The sequence below is a fragment of the Mesoplodon bidens genome (genome assembly GCF_964165515.1).
Source record: "Mesoplodon bidens genome assembly, chromosome: 5".
Taxonomy (NCBI): Eukaryota; Metazoa; Chordata; class Mammalia; order Artiodactyla; family Ziphiidae; genus Mesoplodon; species Mesoplodon bidens.
In genome coordinates, this window is record NC_138161.1 from 62,406,155 (window position 1) to 62,422,753 (window position 16,599).

The window sequence follows — 16,599 nt, forward strand, 5'->3', positions numbered from 1 at the left end:
AAAAAAAAAAAGAGAGAGAGAAAATTCCACCAAAATTTCAGATAAGTACAGTATCTTAGGTAAAGCTACCATGTACTGAGAATGATTTCATTGTGCTTTGAATGCATACATTATATTGTTTGGGCCTCACAACATGTTGGCAAGGTTGACATTATTATCCCTATTTTACAGATTAGAAAACTAGGTGCAGAGAGATTCAGTAACAGTCTCAAGATCACACAGTACTATAAATCTAAAAATTATGTTATGTACACTTTTTTTTTTTTTTTTTTTTTTGCAGTACGGGGGCCTCTCACTGTTGTGGCCTCTCCCATTGCGGAGCACAGGCTCCGGATGCGCAGGCTTAGTGGCCATGGCTCACGGGCCCAGCTGCTCCGTGGCATGTGGGATTTTCCCGGACAGGGGCACGAACCCGTGTCCCCTGCATCGGCAGGCGGACTCTCAACCACTGCACCACCAGGGAAGCCCTATGTACACTTTTTTTAAAGTCACATTTCCCTGTACCCAAATTATGAAGAACCATAGAAGGAATTGAAGAAATAGGATACATGATATATTTTTTCTTCTCATAACAGGTGAATTTACTTTATTCTTCTTGCCCAAGCTGTGAAATATCACGTTGGGCATGCCAACTAAAGAAATGTCACTAGCCATCCAGCTCTGTGAGGATTACATCATTAGCCACTGCAGTCGCTGAACTTTAATACACCCTGAAAGGAGTTCAGGGTGGAAAACAGGAATGAGGCACTCTGTGCTCTGGGAAAACTGGCAGGACAGGCCTTCAGATAGATATTTTCAGGAGAAATTTTTAAAGAACTTGGATTCTTGCATCTTCCCATACCTAGAAAAGCACTAAAACCATTAACCAAGATATTTGCTCCTTGTCACTAGCAGTAATCTTCTACCAAGGGCGTAAGTGCTGGTTGCACTCACCCCCTTCTCCAAAATCACATATGTGCAGACCTCCCCCCTTACCTCTTTGGAGCAGTTCCTCGGAGCTATCTGGGAGGACGTCTCCAGGCTATAGTCCCCAGTAAGTCCCCAAGTAAAACTGAAACTCAGAGCTCTCACACTGTACGTTTTTATTTCAGTCAACTGGCACCAACAATTTATATTACACAGACTTATTGTTCAAATATGCTCAGCTTTTTCAGTAAAATTAGAAGAAACTCCAATTTTCAAACAGGTGTATGTGCATTAAGAAAACAACTACCATGTGATTTTAGATATGGATGCTAATTCCTAAACATTAGTTATTATTTCTGCACCCAAGTGCTTAGAATGTTTAAAATGCAGTATATTCGTGTGGATTTTTCAAGTATTTTGGAGCATATATGAGACATGTTTGTGCATATCTAAGTCTTATACATATGTATTTATTTTAAGTTATATGAGTACTGAGTACATACAGGATATGATATTCACATGATCTTTCATTTTTTGAGAGAACTTAACCCTCACAATGATTAACTGTGCATAAAATCTAAATAGCAGATATAACATATTGTATAGGTCTGACTACTCATTCAGAATAGCTGTCCTTTGCTTTTATGATATTGGGAAGAGAAAAGAGTTAGTAAAGAAATAGAAGCATTCCTCAAGCCCCTCTTCTCTAAAACATATTCCATATACTCTCCTGAACGGTCTGGAATATCCTTCTCTGCAGCTACCCCAAAGCCCTCTCAATGCAGTGGGAAAGTCGGTGGGTAATTGGGTCCAGATTGGAGATGTTTAAATATTCATGAGGCTGGCAGGGGACTGGAAGGGGGTGACTGTCTAGAATGGGGGTGGGGCCGGGGGAAGTGATTAGTCATTGAAAGCTAGTGAACAATTCTGAGAAAGAGATCGAGAGACAGGGACGAAAAAGAGGGATAGGCAGTGAGTGGGTGGAGAGAGAGAAAAGAGGAAGAGAGGGAAGAGGAGAGAGAGAGAGAGAGCATGTGCGGTGAGCAATAGCTGTGGACCTTACAGTTGCTGCTAACTGCCCTGGTGTGTGTGAGGGAGAGAGAGAGAGAGAGAGAGAGAGAGAGGGAGGGAGAGGGAGGGAGAGAGAGTGCGCTAGCGCGAGAGAGCGAGTGAGCAAGCGAGCAGAAAAGAGGTGGAGAGGGGGGGAATAAGAAAGAGAGGAGGAAAGGAGAGAAGGCAGGAAGAAGGCAAGGGACGATACGACCATGCTGTGCTGTATGAGAAGAACCAAACAGGTAGACCTAAAGATTTTTACTTCTTGCTGTTGTGAAATTACCAGAGTGCAATATTTCCCTGGAAAGGTAGAAAAAATATTTGAACCGCTTCTGCTCTGGCCATGGTGCTTGTGTTTCCTTAGCATATGGTAACTGATGCTTGCATCCCAGCTTTTATTCTATTCTTTCACAGTCTGCTTTTGGAATGCTGCTACTAATTAGGATGAGGTTAGAAAAAATACGCCTGTTTGGCTAGAAAAAAAAAGATTTTTTTGGCTATTAGTAAATGTTCAGCGTTTTAGGTTTCTGGTTTTGCGGATGTGGATATGGAAATGGGTGTGGAGGAGAAGACGTGGGCTCTACCTACAAGATGGGGAGGCAATCCTTTATATTATTTGCAAAAAGCAGGGTTGAAAGAATATTCAGCTATGAGTATTGCTTGTTCTATCGTACAATTTTTTTCACATGTGCTGCGGAAGAAGCCTTATTTCCTACATGCATGAGCTTCACATGGGTGCAGGTATTAATGGAAACACATGTGAAGGTTTAATTAATTAATTTATTTTTCAACGAATGAATGAAACTGTAATTTGGGAGATTTTTCTTTTTTTTTAAGAGAATCTAGAGACAACTGGGGCTGGGGGGAGAAACTGGCCGAGTAGAAGGGGAAAACCCCCTTCCCAAGACCAGCAGCCGATTGTGCACCAGCTGGTCCGAGGAGAGGGTGGACCACGCCCCTAGGAGATTCGAGCTCCGATGGGATGGGAAAGACGAGCCGCGTATTACCTGTTGGAAATCAGGTCTCTTCGGCCCTTCCTTTGCATCCTTCCTGGAATTGTAGTGACCAAAGACGGACTAACATTCCGGATAATAAGCATGGTGACTCATTTTCTTCAGGAAGAAGGACACAAACAAGATAAGCAAGAATCAGAGTCCCCTCCCTCTCTCCCCCACTGCTCAGGTTTTTCTTCCATTTCAAATTGCTCACTTATTTCTTGAAAGACATTTTAGAAACTTGATTGGGGTGAGGGTGGGGAAGAACGACCAGTAAGGTATTTTGCAGCAACCGACAGTGCCGCGGCATTCTGCAAAGGGGGCTTTCAAACATTGACCGGAACGCGTTTGAGTGATATTGGCGAAGGTTAAGGAGAAAAATGGGTGTGAGATTTGGGCGAGTGTGTGCTTGTACGTGTGTGTGCGTCTCCCTGCGAGGCGAGGCGCTCTTGGTCAAAAAAGACCTTTGCACGTTGATTGCCTTCGGGGTGGGGTGCAAGAGATAGGATTTGGGCATTATTCCTGTGCAGGTATTGCATAGGGGGCAATTTGTAATACACTCGCTGAATTCGAAGGGGGTGGAGGGAGAAGTGGAGAAGAAACAGGCTGCCAGCTTTGCACATTTAGCCAGCGCCCTGGAAGGGGGGCTGGGGGTGGAGGGCAGGGGGCGGGGTAGTGGGGATGAAGAAGGAAGAGGAAGGGGAAGGGAGACAGAAGCAGAATCTCAGAGCAGTGAGTGGAGAGGGTGGAGAGGCAGGGCAAAAATAAATAGACAGATAGATGATAGATAGATAGGGAGATAGATAGATAGATAGATAAAGTATCAGGCACCTGGGGTTTTGTGAGTGGTTTGTGTAAGGGTGTTTGGGGAAGAGCCTGAGAGTCTTACATGTAGCACTTCCCTAAACTGCTATATGATTCCGGAGATTGATGCTTCCACTGGCTCATTTTTCAAACCAGGACATTTCCTCTCCTTGCTTTCCTTCATTCTAATGCATAAATGCAGTAGATACAGGTGGCTGGGTTAAGCACACTGTCAAGGAAATGTTCTGAGGTTGCCCACCTGGTGAGCTGCAGAAATAAAATTTAGGAAGGTGGAGCCCTAAGGAAGACAATGCTATTCATTAAAAAAGCTTTAATTTGGGGGAAGAAAAAAAATGCTGGTTTACAACTTTTTGCCACCCTATGTATACATATACATGTATACACATGCCCCCTCTGACAAAGGAAACCAAGCATGATTTTTCGAAAGGGAATTGAGGCTAAAGAAATTCCCTTCCCCAAAAGCGGACAGCTGCCTTCATTTGGGTCCTCTTACTGACAGCCCCAAATATTCACTAGGATATGTGCAAAGTGATGAAGCCGAAATTGTGTGTTTAGGGAGTTGGAGAATTTCACATGTAAATGTGTACAGTATCCACATACTTTACGTACAACAGTCATGTGTGTACTCTGTGTGGTTTCCATATGCCGGCATGTGTTTCTGCATAATTCATATTCAAGACAGAAAATTGAAAGGTATAGAAATAATCCGATTTTGCCATAAATTTTATACATGTGTACTTCTGTGTGAAATGGTCATGTCCCCTACTGACCACTGCTGTGTATCATTCACATAAGTCAGTATTTAGGATGCCATTAAGTCAGACTAAAGGAAATGGTGTATTCAGGGCGTGGGCTCACACTACACTGACTGGCATTTCTATAGCCTGAGTACTTAGGTCTCACACAGGTTTTGTGCTTGTGGGTGAAATGATCCTATATCATTCATGGCAGAATCCGATTGCGTTTATCTTTTTTCTGCCATCTATTCATCACCCTAGCCCTTAATAGGGAATAAAACCAGGGCAAAAACCTGCAAAGGTCTAAACTCTGCCACACCCATGAAATCCAGCAGAAACGTGGGAGGGGGCTGGAGGGATTGCACTTCCTTCCTCTTCCACTTGAGCTGCATAAAGAAGCCATCCTGGATTTCCAAGTTGTAATACATTGCTAATGGCTGAGAAGAAAGCATAAATGATCTTTATTAGCCATTAATTACCACTATAGATTATTATAGCAGAAAGAAGAGAATGGGAGTGGGGTGGAGAGGAGAAGATGGTAAAGGAGTGGTCAAAGGAGGAATAAGATAAAAGAATCCCTGACATTTAATTGGCTTCTGATTTTTCAAATGTCTTGGGGCTAACTTTAAATAGCTTAATTACCATGCATTTTACAGATGATGAAAAACTTGAAAGATCTGTGTCCACAAAGCAAGAAAACTGTGAGGTGTTTCTTTTGTTTAAAAATAAAGACTTTAATTTGTAATCGAAGTAAAAAACACCAGCGCAAGCAAGAAGCCCTTCTAGCCCTCATGCCTTCAACCCCCATCAACATCTGCATTTTTCCACATACAACAAACGATTCTCATCTTAGCGGGATCTGTGGTTCAGAATTCCAACCTGGCTGCGCTTTTCCCTTGCAGTGCTGGAAAGGTGTGGAAGGATGCTGGCTTGCTGCTTGGTGCGGATTCCTCCTAGTGATAAATTGGATTCCTCCTAAATTTCACCGAGCCACACCCAGTGTCACCCAGGGACTAAGTGAATTAATTAAATGGAAGCATCGTACTTAATATAATTGAAACTGTTCTCTTTTTTTTTTCTTATTTAAGTGGTGATTTCTACCACACATTTCCAAATTTAAACAGAAGGAGGAATCATTTAAAGGGCATTTTTTTCCTGCCAAATTATCTAGACTCGCAGAGGATCTTAGAGAAGTAATGCTGAATCTAGAAATGCATTAATATCTGGTGACTCTATAATGCCTTCTAACCCATGCCAAGGTGCATACACGATGATCCCTTCTCTCTCATGCTGACAGTCTGTCACTTTGCTCCCCACCTATGCTGAGGCAATTGGGATAAGAAAATATAGGGTTAACTTTCTCTCTTGCTGAGCTGGCAAAACTACAGAAAACCATTCATGCTTTATGCTAAAGGGAGCACTCCTGCTCACTGAGAGGAAGAGTAGCTTAGGGTCTCCTTCGCCTCCATCATAGTGAAACTGGGGCTGATGAATCTACATACTTCAGTTTTACCTGCCTCCATAAGGAAAAGGGGGGGGTGTCTTTGAGGCAATGGTAGGTGTATATATTAACCAAATGTTTCCCTTGCTCATATTGATAAAGTAAGACAAGTCTGAAATCTTCCTCTAATATTAAATGGACATTTCAAAGGATGCACATACTCAGGTCATCAAAAGAGAAGATACAGCATTTACCTAATCATTTCCCTATTAGCGGTCGTAGAGGCATTTAGGCAACCAGTCATGTCTGTTGTCAATCAAAGAAGTGATTGTGGGCAGGAATTCTCCCTTCTGAATTTCTGAAGTGTGGTCTGGTTGCCCCTGCACCATTGTGTTGATCTTCAGAACATTCTCTGTGGTATTGGGAAGAGCACTGTGCTGAGAGTCCTTAGTTTATACCACTTACTGATTCTGTGATCCTTGACTGAATCACATAATCTAGGGCTTCAATTTCCCTATAGTATGGAGACTAAAAAAAAAAAAAGAAAAAAAATGAACAAACAAAAAACCCACTATGCTTACCTTAAAGGTTTTGGTAGGGACCAAACAAAATTGATATGAAAACAAAGGTCAGTACAAATGTAAGAAAATTTTCTCTCTGAGGTTTGCAGTATGAGTCTTGGCTTAGAAATTGCCAGTCTTTCAGGACTGTCAAGTGCCTACTACACTTCCTTTTCCTGTTAGAGAGTAATTCCTTCTGCTCGTCATTGATTCCTCCTCTTCATCACTCCCCATTCACTATACCATTTACTTTAATAAGGCTTCTGTTCCCATAATTCTGTTGAAACATATTCTGGAAAAGACACCATATCCAGTGACTCTCTAGTTCACATCTCATTTGTTATGTCTTTAGTATTTTGTATTGTTGCCCATTCCTCTTCCTGAAACTGTCTCCTCCTTTGGCCCCATCATAGTTCTCTCTTTCTCCTCCCTCTCAGATAAGTCCTTCTCCATTCTTCTTTGCTGGCTTCTTTCACTCTCTCCCTCCCCAAATATCAATTATCTCCTGGTTATTTATCCTGACGCCTTTCTCTTCTTATTCAACGCTCTAATTCTAGGTGATCTCATCCACCTCCAGAGTTTGTAACCACCTGTGTGATTTCCAAATCTGTAGACTGGATCTCTCCCCTGAGTTCTGATCCATAGATATCTCTGTCTAGATATTTCAGAGACACCTATGCTCCTTATAAACAAAGTCAAACTCAGTGTCTCCCATTTTGTACCACTTAGTCTTCCTCCAAATTCCCACCCTTATTGCTGTAACAGCACCTATACAGCTTCCAAACTCTAGGAAAATGGGAGTGATCCTAAAAGTATTCTTTTCTTTCAGTCTCCAAATCTAGTTATGAAATCCTTTGATTCTAGTTTAAAAGATTTTGAATTCATCCTCTGCTTTTTCATCTCCACCACAAATAAGCTGATTCTGACTTTCATTACCTCCCATCTGGACAAAGACAATAGCTTCTTACGTGGACTCCCTACCTCCATCTTGCTCTCCTTCCGTTCTTGCAAATAGCATTGCTCTTATCTTTACCTAACACAAGTCTGATCAGATTATTTCCCTCCTGACAATCTTCTAACGATTCCCTGTTAACAGTAAGCTAAATACAAACTCCTCAGCATGGATTGCATGATCTAGTTTTCCTTTTTTTTTTTTTTTTTTTTCTTTAATTTGGCCGTGCTGCGAGGCATGAGGGATCTTAGTTCCCTGACCAGGGATTGAACCCGTGCCCCCTGCAGTGGAAGCATGGAGTCCTAACAACTGGACGGCCAGGGATTTCTGGCATGATCTAGTCTTGACTATCTTTCCAGTGCCATCTTCAAGGACCTCTTCTCTCAACGACACTACATCAGTATTTCAGGCCTGCCTTGATGTCTTTGCTCTATGCCTAGAAAATATCATTTCCCTCTCAGAATAGAAAATTGCCACTCCCCCAGTAAGAGTTAGCTCTTTTAAGCCATTCTTGTCCTCCCTGATGTTACGTTTTCTTCTGCCTTCTTTGTGACCACACTGTAGTTTGTACAATCACTATTATATCACTTGTTACACTATACAACATTTGTTTTTTTCACATACTGGTGTCCATACTGTGAGCTGCTTAAGGGAAAGGGTGAAATCTTGATTATTTTTCTATCGCCAGTGCCTACCACAATGCTTGGCACATAAAGTAACGGATTTTAACTGTGGATATTCTGTTTGCTAAATGAATACAGAACTAGGTTTACAGTCTTTCCATAAGTTGTGGCATGTCTAAATGGATGGAGCACTACTAGATATTTTTTTAATCTATTGGCATCAAATTGTGAAGTGGAGCTAATCATCATTGATTCTTGTTATTGACCTATAGACATGAAAACCATCAGTTTTGTTTTTAATTGGGGTATAGTTGTTTCACAATGTTGTGTTAGTTTCTACTGTACAGCGAAGTGGAGTTCCCTGTGCTATACAGCAGGAAAACCATCAGTTTTTAATGAAAGCAGACAGAAAATGCAAAATGAGCCCAAGTATACTGTGTTGCTCCAAACTAGTATAACTGGTACTATATGAAAACCTCCCTTTGATGTCCACCAACCAGTGTACCAGCCCCACGCTCTGAGGGTAGGAGAGTCCCAGGTTAGACACACGGTTATCATCGTCTTGGATCTTCTCGTGCCCTTCCTTTCAGGCCCCAAGTGCTTACACCTATTGCTTTGTTGCACAGCTATTCCAAATATTCCCTGACTCAATCCCTCACTACTCTTAGTTATTTCATTGATCACACAAACTTTAAAAAATGTTTGTAGTGTTGGCCTGTGCTCAGGGGCCCACGTCCAAGGATTAATTTCAGTTTCATTTGGGTATCTTTTCTGCCCACTGAACTAGCCACATAATAATATTCCACAAAGAGAAATCTTGCATGAAGGTAAAGGGAGGTTGAATGGTAAGTAGTCCCTCAAATGTCTGTTAAATGAATGAGAATCAGGTCAAGTTTATCTTTCTTAGGTTTGAATTGGCTGAAGGAATTTGGATTCTGAGGTAGGCCTCTTGTGGCCAATATGGGGCACACTGTGGCTACAGCTTTACCTGAAAATACTCGTTGCCAGACCCTAAGTGGTGGATTTTCTCTGACTAAATTGGCATGGCCTTGAGAACAGTAAGACAAAATGATCTATTGGTGAAGTTGAATAGTGTTTCGCAGTCTCCACACCCTTATTTTATATCTTGCTCATGGCTCTCAATCTCTTTCAATCTCTTTCTTTGAGTTGTCCTATTTTTTTTCTCCTCCCCTCAGGTCCAAGTAGAGTTTGTCTAATTAAGTAATGCCAGCTCATTCTAGTGTTTAGTGGGCAAGACCATAACAGGAGACTTTTAAGAAAAAGTGTGTCCCTTCCAACTTTCCAAATAGGTATCTTAGACAAAACAGGTACATTAAGGTATGTCTGACACATAGTGTCCTCTCAACAAAAAATACTTATTGAGGGAATAAATGTAGGAAGGGAGGGATCATCATGATGGGCCATTAGGGGATATGTTTTGGTACAGAAGATCATAGCTATGTACCTGTTGAGAGGTGGCTCTCTGCAAATGCACACTCAGCTCTGTTGGTCCTCCTCTCAAGGTAGTGGTGGTCAAAGTTACAATTCCAGCTCCTGTCTGCTTAGAACAGAGTGATACCCTTGCAGTGAGTTCAGGTTGTAGAATGGGAGTGTGACCCTCCAGATTCCCAATCCTTAATTATTTACAGATCTTATTTTCTTAGATGTTGTTTGTTTAATGTCCTGTTTCATGTCTTTGTAGTGGAATAAACCCTACCCTGGGTTCTAGACCCGGCTCTGCCAATTGCTTGTCGTGTGACCTTGGGTAAGTAACATCATCTTTCTGAGCCTCAGTTTATTCATCTATATAAGTGGGCACATAAAAAGAATATACTCCAGGGCTTCCCTGGTGGTGCAGTGGTTGAGAGTCTGCCTGCCGATGCAGGGGACACGGGTTCATGCCCCAGTACGGGAAGATCCCACATGCCGCAGAGCGGCTAGGCCCGTGAGCCATGGCCGCTGAGCCTGCGTGTCCGGATCCTGTGCTCTGCAACGGGAGAGGCCACAACAGTGAGAGGCCTGCATACCGCAAAAAAAAAAAAAAAAAAAAAAAAAAAAAAAAAAGAATATACTCCAGATCCAGACTTGCCTTTTCTACTAGGTTGGTGTGAGGCTCACATAAAGTGGTAAAAATAAAAGTGTTTTGCAAATGATGTGTTTTTCAAGTGTAAAGTATTATTAGCTGAGGAATTCCACATATTAAAACCTAAAGTACTCACAGTTCTATGCCAAAAAGTACCCTTGCTCTCTGTATAGAATATACATACATTTCCCATTCCTACCCCTCCTCTCCTATTCTCTACAGAGTAAATATTAACCATACTAATGGATGGGAGCATAGCATATGTTTATTTCCTTTGAAAACTTCAGTGACAGAACTTAAATAAGCAAATATTCAAATTGTCATGCGACCCCAACGATCAGGTCAAAGGCATTAGAAATATGCACTATTTTTCTTTTTATATTTTTCTGTTTTAGTCTGTTTTGCACATTTAGATTTCTCTTTCCACTTGCTAAATTGGCTGCTTCTCCCCTATTCCCATCCTCCTCACCACCACCTCACTTCCAAACTGGGTTCTCAGCACTAAGATTACCAGACATGCTGTGCTCACATCAATCACATGAGAACCCAGTCAGGCAGAATAGTAGAGGGGGAATGTGGGGCTGATTGGGAGATTGAAAATGGGGATGGAGCCTGGTTGGGGAAAGCACTGTTCAAAGATGATCACCTGAGCACAATTTTCATACAACCTCAGGGTTTCTCATTGCATCAGGAATTAACCTTGATCAGAAGTGGTATACAGTCCTGAGCCTTTTCCAACTCAACTCTAATACCAGAAATAATCTAAACTTTCAGGATCTCTACAAAGGACATTTCAGTTCTCCTGCCTCCCTGGTTAATTGGGATGTTATCTATTTAATAATACAAAATTTATCCAATTCTCATACAAGCAATAAATTCTTGCAACCCAAAAGATCTGATTTCTTAATGTATGGATAATATTTGAAAATATTTTTAAGCATAACAATGGGATCAAGTTTGTCTAAGAGATTTGCTTTTCCTAGAAGCCAGAAGTTTAACACAGAAAAATTAATATCATGGATATTTTGAAAAATACTTTTATAAAGGGGGCTTATATAGAGTTTGATAGAAAGATACATTAACTAGAAATTTGCAAATATGCAGGTGTCCAGAGACAAGCAATTATTTTTTGGATTATATTTACAGTTGGTTAATGATCACCTTTAATCTTTCACTCTAACCACCTCTCTGTCTCGCTCTGTCTCTGTCTCTGTGTGTGTGTCTGTCTGTCTGTCTCTCTCCACACACACACACACACACACACACACACACACACACACACATGTACTTGTCTTATTTATGTCTCCTTTTGTTGGGTACAAGTAACAGACACCACTTTTAATGGTCTAGAAAAGAGATCTATTGAAAGGAAACTAGATATCACATGAAATTAAGAAGTTGAACAGCCAAGCTTACGGGAACCAGAGTAGATCTGGGAACCTCAACATAAGGAATTCATAGACTTTCTTTCTGGAGCCCTGCATTTCAAAGACTCAGTTACTAATAACCCCAGCTTCTCTGGCTCTCAGTTAGGAATTCTAGCTAAGAAAGAGAAATGTATCTATGTACATACACATATACAGAGAGAGAGAAAAAGAGAGAGGGAATATGAGAGAAAGAATGAGACTGAATGAATCTGACTGGTCCTCCTCAGTTCAGCTAGTTACCAATAGAACAATCATCTCTAACTGGATGAAGGGCCAGATCACGTGATTTAGACAATTTCTGGAAACTCACACCTGTGAATCTAGGGAGAGAGTAAACTGGCTGAGAAAGAGTCTCCTGTATGTCCATAATAAGGAAGCTTACCGGATTAGGAGAGATTTACCTCAAATGTAGTAGATCACTATTTTCCCTTTGGTTGTTTTCATTTAGCCTGTATTATATATTCTTATTGTTGGTAGGGTTATCACCACTGATGACTCTGAAAGGAAGCAGTAACCACACAGATAACTGATCTCATGAGCTTTTATACCTAAAATAGAAAAGTTAGGGCAAACTCCACAGCTAGAGTTGACAAGCATTGTTTTCACTTTTTTCCAGAAGCTGAACTCTGGCAGGTTCCACCTGACTAAGAGGAATATCAGCTACCATATGCTCTTGCTAATTTGGCATGGTATAACTTTGATCTAACTTCACCTTTTTGGTTTGTGGGATTCATTTCTGCAAAAGGATTGGGCAATAATGGGTGTAAAACATCTCCCTAGAATTTATATCAGAGAAATGCTACTCCTTGATATTAGTCATCTCATGTTGAATGCCCTTAAATTAATTCCAGCAGTAATCATATTTATCTATTTTTAGCAAATTGGCACTTTCTAAAACATTGAGCTGTTGTCTCCATATGCACCAGTTTGCTCTAAATGTAGAATTTTGGTAATTAGCTTTACATCCATTATTTGTAATCCCAGTTCCAGTAACTATTCAAAATGTTATTTTTAAATGAAAATTTGAAAGACCCTAATGTCTTCCCATTAATGACTATATAAAAGAGCTAGATGAAGTAAAGAAAAAGTAAATGAAATAATCTCCAAAGGTTAAGCAAACTCAGGAATTGGCTGCTTTTCTAAGTGGCTTCAGAACCTCTTAATCAGCACAACCAGCCTAGGAACTAGCCTAGACTAGGGGCTGTTAAAATGCAAATCCTCTTCCCACTCCTACTTGCTTTTTGGTTCAGAAACCACTTTACCAGTTTGGAGTATAAACGGAGAAGTAAAAGCTCTTCTTAACAGCCAAACTAGATCCTCAACAGCTAGTCTAAAAGATGCATTGCACAGTTCTACTCAAACCCCAGTAGAGGCAATTGTCTCTGATATTTACACACAACACACACACAAATCAAGGCAGGATTTCTTTAAAGAGAAATTATTGGTTTCTAAATACCTAACTTGCAATTAGATTTCTAGATCCATATTGTATTGAGGGCAGCCCCACTCTGGCTATCCAGACTCTTTGTGGGGTTCTAACGGGGGAAGGGAAATAAGCATTGAGTATATTTAGGGTGGACATTGCCTTTCAAAGTCTTTTTCTTTAAATCTTTATTTGAGAGATGTAAAGGAATAATGAGACTTTAAAAGTTATGCACCTTAAACATCCCCCATTTCATCTTCAGCTAGACATTTGGAGAATTTTTCTTCCAAAGTTTTACTGGATTAATATTTCTAAAAATTTCTGAGATTTTCAAAAGGAAAGAGAGAATATTATCTCACTTAAAAAATATTGGCTCTTTCTTTAGGTGGATCTGATCTGGGGGTTTGATTTATTCAGTTTTGGTAATTTACTTAGTTTTTTCTGAAGAGTAAGCACCATTTGTAATCTTCCCTTAACCATTGCATTTCAAGGACTTATTTACTCCAATGAAAAAGAAGGCGATTCTGTTTTCTTTATTGCCTTGGAAAGCTACTCTGGAGAAATCAGGTTGGTATTTAGTATTCATTTGAATAAATCTTTCATGCTAATCTAAATTCAGTGCTCTTCATGTCTTTGATTGCCTTTGACTGAGAATATGGAGTGATAGCTTTAGATAACTCAGCAGATTTGTGTTCCATACTGACGGACAGTTAACTGGAGAGCTGTATAGAAAACATCAACAAGATCTAGTTTCTTGCATACTTTCTTTCATCTTGAACTTCATACCTTACCCCTTTGGAGTGAAACCAGTATAGAAGAGGAAATGAAGAGGACTATTCTTGAAAAGGAAGGAGGAGTTATAAAATAAAATTACTGTTTGGAATTGGGCCATTGCTCTCCAGTGAAAACTGTCATGGGAACGTAAGGCCACAGATGGCTCAGACTTCACTTCTGAACATCATCTGGAAGATACAGTAAGCCCACGAATAAGAGTATTTAGGAAAGAATCCAAGAAGTTTGGGCACTAGTCTACTTAAGTATACTTAAGCATACTTAGGACCCAATTCAGTTTTTATCCTCACTTAAGTGAAAAGAAACTTGATTCTTGGTGAAAAAAAAGACTATGTATCTTTCAGTAATTATGGGTTTTCCTGTAGCCTCTATAATTCTATGTTCTCATTCTAGTGTCACTGGAAATTGATTGGCTCATGTATAAACTGAAGTTTATTTTATTAAGTAATGTCTTATCAAAATTGCTATTTTTACTGAACTTAGGTATATTGTAAAAACCCATCCATAAAGGACCAAACTATGAGAACCACAGGAAAACCAATAGAAAAATTAACTGTCCCATAATCCGAGATTTCCAGATATTAAAAACATTATTATTTTTTCTTTTATTTTTTTGTTACCACCTCAGAAAGTGTCATGTTAAGCTAATTATCTTCTCCTTAAAGTAGACCTCTGACTCCCCTACTCTTGACAATATCTTTTTGGAGACACCAGGCATTCCCAGTTATGCAGCTTATAATATGGAAATAATTACTCTATCTTCCCTCATGAAAGCCATACTATCGGTTACCAAATTCTATTTGCAATGTCTTTTATGTCTTTTTCCTTCTTCTGCCAGCCTTTCCTAACCAGCATTCTAGAATAGAACCAAGCCCTAAGACCCTAAGGCCCTAAAGCCCATAATTGTAGGTAATGAATTAATCTCTTTCCTGTACATCTAGACCAGTACTAGTTACACACCATACTTTGCAGAATGGAGGAAACACTCAAATCACTTTTTAAGTGTTCTGTGGTTCACATGAGAAACCCCAGGTAAGAAAGGCTGGATAGCCACCAAAATTCCCTGCTTTCTTGGCATCATCTTTGCACACTGCCTGCTGGTTAATCTTACTTTTCAATCCCCTTTTTCTCAAAATTTCAATGGTTTTTCTTTGTTTAGAGCATCAATTCTAATTTATTTATTTATAATTGTTTTTCAAGGTTTATCAGAATCTGGTACCAATCTCCTATTCTTGCCTTACCTCCTACTGGCTCTGCCATTGACTAGACTTGTGAATTTAAACAAATTTAATCTCTCTGAGCTATCATTTCCCTCTATATAAAATAAAAGTATTGAACTAAATTGTCTCTAAGGCTTTCCAACTTATAGAATAGCATGTTCTATAGCAAAGCTCCTCCTCCACTGTGGCACTTTGTCTTAGCCACACTTAGCATGAATTTAAGTATTAGTGTCCCTATACTTTCGTTTATTGTCATTTCCACTACTTGGAAAGTCCCCTTGGTGCTGAGTTCAATTTCACCCACACTCTGGGGCCTGAATCATGAGTTATCTCATTTGTGAAGGCTTACCTGATGGCCAGTGACTTCTTCCCCTCTTAGATCTTCAGTATCACATGCTACCGGTCCTGTTTATTCAGCCTTCACTAAACAGAGCCCTACTTGATTATCCATTGGTATTTGTATGTACATGATCTTCCTGAACTAGTTTGCAAACTCTTTGAAGCTAAGGTATCGAGTTCAGAGCCTGGCTCAAGAAACGCGTTTGATTGTCTCTGAGGGAGTGTACAGGACAAATAGATGGATCTGTAAACTCTCAGAAAGACAAGTGGAGCTATCTTGCATGACCTCTCTGGGATATTTGAAACCATGAAACATGCCTTCTCCTTACTTTCTTGGCTCCGTTAACACCTATTTCTACTGTTTTTTCTCTTCTCTATCCTTGGTTTCACATTCTTTTTTTTCTCCCTTGGCTCCTCTTTCTCTCTCTGCCCCTGAAAAGTTGTTGTTATGCAGGCTTTTGTCCTTATTCTTGCATGTTCTTAGTCAACAAAAGTTCCAAGACTAATCTAATCCGTGCCCACAACTCCTACATGACGAATGGGTCTCAAATTCTCCAGGCTCTCTAGCCAAGTCTACTTCCTGGGCTCTAGAGCTTTGTATCTAACTGTCCACTAAAAATCTTGTCCTGATGACCCACAGGAGCCCAATCTCCACATGTCCTAAAAATAAGTCTTCATCTCTTTTTCCCAAATCTCTTCCCCATTCGCATCCAGTCATCTAAATGGAAATGGAACCCTGATTAATTCCCCCAGTCTTCCTTTTATTGTTAGATGCTACTACTTTTTCTAGTTTCTATAAGTAGAAAACAAACAAAATAGCCATTGGTTCTTCCTTTGCCATCACCCTCTACTTCAAAAATACATCATCTCTGTCCCTTTTTCTTCATCTCCACTATCATCTCTAACCCAGTTGTCTCTCATGGAGACTGACACAACAGCCTTCCCATTTAATCTCCTGTCTTTCACCCTCAACCTTTTATAATCATTCTCCCCTCAGTAGAAAGAGCTTTAAAAAAGTTTTTAAAAGTTTCTATCAGATCATGTGTTTCCACTATTTAAAAACCTTTGATAGCTTCCTATTCCACATAGAACCAAAACCAAACTCATTGCTGCTAAGGCCTATAAAAGTCTACATAATCCAGGACTCGCCCCCTCCTCTGAATTTTTCTTATAATCAAACCCTTCTTGCTCCCCAAATCTATTGGTCTCCTTTTAGTTTTTAA

General features: G+C 40.2%; 1 protein-coding gene across 2 annotated transcripts in view; it reads left to right on the forward strand.

Moving 5' to 3' along the window:
• The first annotated feature begins 2,065 nt into the window (after positions 1–2,065).
• Positions 2,066–16,599, forward strand: part of GAP43 (growth associated protein 43) — a 93,325-nt gene continuing 78,791 nt past the window's right edge. Inside the window, exons 1-3 of one of the 2 annotated variants that reach the window (XM_081234281.1) lie at positions 9,813–9,857; positions 12,219–12,291; positions 13,517–13,592. Coding sequence is in view for 1 of the 2 variants with exons in the window: in XM_081234280.1 (XP_081090406.1) it covers positions 2,172–2,201 (30 nt within the window). In the remaining variant the exon portion in view is untranslated. Of the gene's footprint in view, positions 2,202–9,812; positions 9,858–12,218; positions 12,292–13,516; positions 13,593–16,599 lie in introns of those variants that run through there. The other variant, XM_081234280.1, reaches the window with a different exon arrangement.